The sequence below is a fragment of the Macrobrachium nipponense genome, chromosome 21 (assembly GCF_015104395.2).
Source record: "Macrobrachium nipponense isolate FS-2020 chromosome 21, ASM1510439v2, whole genome shotgun sequence".
Classification (NCBI taxonomy): domain Eukaryota; kingdom Metazoa; phylum Arthropoda; class Malacostraca; order Decapoda; family Palaemonidae; genus Macrobrachium; species Macrobrachium nipponense.
In genome coordinates, this window is record NC_087212.1 from 45,108,463 (window position 1) to 45,114,462 (window position 6,000).

General features: G+C 38.2%; 1 protein-coding gene across 1 annotated transcript in view; it reads right to left on the reverse strand.

Moving 5' to 3' along the window:
- The window catches only part of LOC135197990 (aldehyde dehydrogenase, mitochondrial-like), a 66,815-nt gene that overhangs the window by 59,530 nt on the left and 1,285 nt on the right, over positions 1–6,000 (reverse strand). The window contains exon 2 of the mRNA XM_064225314.1: positions 1,067–1,171. Coding sequence (XP_064081384.1) covers positions 1,067–1,171 — 105 coding nt within the window. The remainder of the gene's footprint in view (positions 1–1,066; positions 1,172–6,000) is intronic.

Genomic DNA, 6,000 nt, shown 5'->3' on the forward strand with positions numbered 1-6,000 from the left:
GTAAGCTATATATATAACTACCAGGTGAGTTAGATGTTTGAAAATCTATTTCTGGGCGAGGAAGCCGTGTCGCTCCCGTGAAATATGTCTGCTTTAGCACTATTTCTAGTAAAATATTGCTATAATACCAGAGAACTGCTAAATTGGACATGTCAGAAGCTTCTGACTCGCTCACCTATATAAAAGGTGTCGGTATAAAACTGGGGAGAGTGTTAAACACTACCACAGCAACCCCTCCAATTAGCCTTTTCCTCATCAAAAGACCCTAAATACGGGGAGCCGACCCATAGGTCACACCTAGCTACCCCGTTGAAGGCGTCTGTGACGTCATACTTATCGATAGCATGTCTCCAACATGTTTAGTCAAATTTTAGAGACGCCAAAAACAAATGTCTCTGGATAGTTTTGTTGTGCGACAGGGGTCTGGTAACTCTCAAGCTGGTCCTAGTGCCAGTAAAAAACAAAGTGGGGAAGTAACCTCAGATAAGTCCTTGATACCGAAGTCCTTCTGGAGGGAGATTCCCCTTCCAAACAATACCCTCTCCTCTCCACCTTCCATATGCTAACAGGTGTTTTCAATAAAGGTAAGAGTGATGTTAAATGTTCATTTATTCATTGCATTAGTCATTTATATTTATTTCTCATTGTTTTCTGTATGTAACACTAAGTTTATTCCCTATTGACTGCATTTTTTTTAATAGTTTTGGGGGTCTGGAATGCATTAATTGTATTTTCATTATTCCTTATAGGAATTATTGTTTTGGTTTTCGAATATTTCGGTTTTCAAGGGAGGTTCTGGACTGTACTTATAAAACCAGCTTCAATAACAGCAGCCATAATGAGAGCATTCTAGTTACATTTGCAAAGCAAGCCAGCCAACTTAAAAGTGACACCTTAAACTGTCTGCTGTTTGTGAACTACCTTGTTACCTAGCTTCAACGACATGACCAGCTATCATTGAAGGCATTCCATTAAAAAGACGATGTTTGTAATCTCAGAGGAACAAATCAATGATCACTGCTGACAAATATATTAAAGTAACACTGTGAAAAAATAAATAACATACCTTATCTCCTTCTTCCACCAAGGTAATGACCTCTCCAGTGGTTGGGTTGACTGTTGGAAACTGTGATCCACTTTCGGACTTGTGGAATTCATTGTTGATAAAGATCTGAGAACAGGATGCAGATATCTACATTAAAAAACAATATAATGCTCTGGGAAATTCCAATTACAACAAAATACTGTACAAAAACATATTAATCTGATGATTGTGAAACAGGAAAATAATTTATGCTGCAAGCAACATTAATTTTTTATGTTGATAGTAAATGCATAAAATGCCTCTAACTTATGGATAATGGAAAGAGAACATTAAAAAATGCTCACCTCTAACAGCCTCAGATGGATGACCTTCACATTTTGTTTAATGGAAATCCTATTCAGATTCGGATAAGCTTATAGAGACTACTACTCATATTCAACTGATGACCAGCAGGTCCATAGACAAGGTTTTGACCTAACCTTCCTTAAATTTCCACCAACATTATTACTGTAATCTACTTCTAATGACCATAACAGAAAATATCTACCTAACTTCTCTTTGGTATTTTTAAGCTTATTCAACATATTGGCATATTAAATTTAAGGCAATGATGAAGTTTTTTAACACAAATGCTGATGACGCCACGGATATCAATAAAAGTAGGGCAGAACCCCAAAGAAAACCAAAGATCTACATTTTGCCATAATCAGTGGCATTTAAACCATTTTCATTTACTGTGACAAATTCTAAGACAAAATGGTACATAAAATTCCAATTACAATTGTGTTAGTTTTTTAATCCTCCAAAATCCAACAGCAGTTCTGTATCCCAGCATCACAAGTATAAGATGTTTGGATGAAAAATCTAATATTTCGAAGAAAAACTTAGCTAAAATTTTACAGGTATCTTTTAACTCAGGGAAATTGTAGAAATACAAGGGGGAAAATTTGTACAACAATAGAAGGCCACGGTTAGTACTCAGGTAATTTTTTTTACCCAGCTGTCACTGACCCAACAGAGGAATTCTCTCTTGCCTTATGCCATCCTAGTGCCTTAGGCACAGTGCTCTCATGTCTGAGAGGAGATTGAAAATTACACAGCCCTGCTAAGCAGCCACCACAAGTCCTAAGAAGGGTAAATCTGGTAAGGGTGGTCCAATGTCACCAGACACCTGCCCTCATTACCTGTGAACTGAAAAGGTCTCCAAACAGTTATGGTTGGGCAAATTCCCCAGGCTTTATGACCTCTCAAGAATGAGCTGTATGTCATCCACTTGATTGCTTCATAAGGCAAAAAAAGAAAGGATGTGCTGGATACTACTTCTTGTGATAATTGGCAATACAAAGACCCTTCCTCACACAAGCCTGTAGGGACCAATCAGCTACGGCCACTGAGCTAGTCCACCAACACATTCCTGCTAGTCAGAATACATATAACTGGCTGATAGTCCAACAGCATTGAAAACTGCCCACTAGGTAGGTTATCTACTTTACCTACTGACATGACACATGAAACCATGCCCTCATTTGTTGACTTAAACCACAACAATGCCCTCATTTGTTGACTTAACCCACAACAATGCCCTCATTTGTTGACTTAAACCACAACAATCCCCTCATTTGTTGACTTCACTTGTTGACTTAAACCACTAAAATCATGTTTTTGCTCATCAATAAGATGGAGTGATCCATCACATTATACCAGAATGTGTGCAGGGCTAGCAGCCCTACATAGGTACTGCATTTCCAAAGTGAGGCATCAACCTGAATCATCTTCTTGGTCCATATATCTGAAGGAAGTCAAACCACTCAGGTGTGCACACCACGCCTCTTTCACTGCATCCAACATCAGAACCATTTCTGGAAGAGGGGAGGTTAAGGAAATTCCAATAACAGGGTTCCTGTCATCCAGACACCAAGCAAGGTCCTCCCTTACTCCCCTATGCAAGGTCACAAACTTGGAGGGAAGGTCAATTGAAGCTGACCATTGCCACTTCAGCTGCCACCAAAGGAAGTGCTGGTGGAGATGCCATTGCAGAATGAGCCTCTCTGGATACAAAAGGTGAACGAGGACTACCTGTCAAATTAATTTCATCTAAACTGTAAAATAAGACAATACTGCACTGGGCAATCATTGTAGCGCAGGGCTCTATCTAGAGTGAAGTATCCAGAAGCTGGAGTACACTATACAGGTTGGCCTATTGTATTTCTGTTGAAAAGTATGAAATTTATGATAAAACATGGCGCAGACAATGGGAATTGGGCTATACAGCAATGTAGTTAAAATTCTAAAGTCACTGGTTTTGCTGGGGGGGGGGGGTTACCTGTTACCTGGTGAAAATACAATAAAAAAAAAAAAGCACCATTTCATACACAGGAGGAGCCTAGTTCCAAGCAAAGCCACCTACCACCCTGATAAGCCTATCAGCTACAGTGCTGTTGTATCTCCCGATCTACACTCAAAGTGATTTTGAAAATTAGTCTAGCCTAATATGGAACCTTTTGAAAATTAGGTCTAATATGGAACCCTTTGAATATTAAGTCTAATATGGAACCCTATCACATTGGGCTAGGATAACCTGATACTATAGTAGGCTAGCCTACTAGCATTTCATTAATATACTAGGCAAGTCACAAATTAACATCAATAGGATATAACTATGGGACTAGTTTAAACACGCGATAGTCTACAATATTCTAAAATTTAACATATGTTACGCTGCTTCTGCATTTTATGTTACATTAAGTTAAACCCTATATTACGTGGACCTGTAGACTTCCTGAAGCCACTAGGCTTCCGAACAAATTTAAACCTAAGATGACAGCCAGTACTGTAGTATTAATGGTTTTAACACAAGCTTCCTCCCTCATATCCGAAGAAATCAATAAAATCTGTCAAGACTCAAGTGATAAAATCACTTGATTACACATGGTCTCTTACGTTCTGAATAGTACAGCAAACCTTTTGGATAAAGATGAGGTACAAAATGGAATTAAGCCTACATGGATATTGCGGTAGACTACCTTGGTTGTGTTCCCGACCCTAACCCAAAGCCTCAGACTTGACATTTTATACGAAACTGGAATATTAATCCGGATCTCGTTACAAGGATTAGCTTAATAAATTTCAAACTTGGAAAGCTAGTATTTCTGCCTAGAGGGCCTCATGTTTGTAATCAAGTTTTATCATTGGTAGATTACGCCAGTCTCCTGTTGGCACGGTCCCTTGCTCCCAAGAGCAGCCTGTAATAAATCTATGATGGTATAATATATATGAAAAATTATCTTGTGTGAGAGAGAGAGAGAGAGAGAGAGAGAGAGAGAGTTTACATGTACCAACTGTGAGTCTGTGACCCATGATTCAATTCTTGACAATAATATGATACATTTCGTACGCCAAAAATAACTAGTGTTTAACGTAATAGACTCAACTCATACATTTCAAGCACAGTAGTTGCTTTCATGTCTGGTCAGACAATTCTAAGATGAGAATAAATTTAACACTAGTTTTTTTTACATTTTTAAAATATCTAGTCGATTCACCTGTCTTTTCATCTCTAGTTGCATTTCTGCCTACATAGTAATATATCTTGCATTTCTGCCTACATAGTAACAATATATTTAAGAGAAAAACTCGTCTCATCATGATTGTTTGTTTGTACGGTGTATTTTTACGTTCCATGGAACCAGTGGTTATTGAGTAACGGGACCAAGGGTTTTACGTGACTTCCGAACCACGTCGAGAGTGAACTTCTATCACCAGAAATACACATCTCTGATCCCTCAATGGAATGCCACAGAATCAAACTCGCGACCACCGAGGTGGCAGGCAAAGACCATACCAACCACGCCACTAAGGCGTTTCTGATCATGATTGATAAAAAAAACATTCCTTAAAAAAAACAATCTCCTTCAGATGATAACAGATAAAAGAACTTTTTCCCACGTCTATCTTGAGCACACAGCAAATTAACCTACAGGGTCTGTGAAACCAAGTGTCGAAGCAACTCGTTACACAATGGAAAAGCAATATTATATGCATAGTTTACACGAACTCTTGGTTCTGTACTGAACAGAATACAAATGTTTACAACGTATTGTCACCTACACCCGATTCGAACTAGACTTATCGCATAATAGAAAAATTACCCAAATCAATATTAATTCATTCTTTTACCGGTCACAGATAGGTCTAGTTACATAATTTTATGTGAGAGTTCAACATATGTAACCCACTGACTGATAACTGACAGCAGTGATGATGTTCTACAGAAAGTTTGTTCACTTAATTGAAGCTTCCTTTCACATTTCATGTTAGTGTTTTACTTGGACGTCGTACATCAATATGACAAATTGTGTATAGTCGTCTACCCCTTAGCTCTCTCTCTCTCTCTCTCTCTCTCTCTCTCTCTCTCTCTCTCTCTCTCTCTCTCTTTGAAGGTATTATTAAGTGTCCTAATCTCTGATACTCCTTCAGTTCATTCAGTATTGTATTCAAGATCCGTTTTCATTCCGATATTTACAAGCGAAGTCCAAGTTCTTATCTTATCACCGTCATGGTACTTAGTGTCAGCACATACCTAGGGCTAATACACTACTATAAGAACATGTTTTATAAATTAACCTGTACTACGAATTAAGCTCACTGAGAAATCAGGTAGTTTTCAATACATTTATCTAACAAATACACAAGCACATCTACAGACAGAATTTAAAAAGCTATTCATCTAAAGCTTTTGAAAAGCAAATGCCGGTATGGTTACTAATCACCAAAGTGACCAAACCAGTCTTCAAGGTCACGCCAGAGCAGGAGAGACACTATCCAACTAGCAACAGTTTCGCTGTCATGAAGACCAAAGTCTACAATAAGAAAGGTCATAAGGCAAAACATTAGGTATTGGTCTTTTAATCCGTGACTTTTACAAAACAAATTTGTGAATATACGGGCCTCATGAC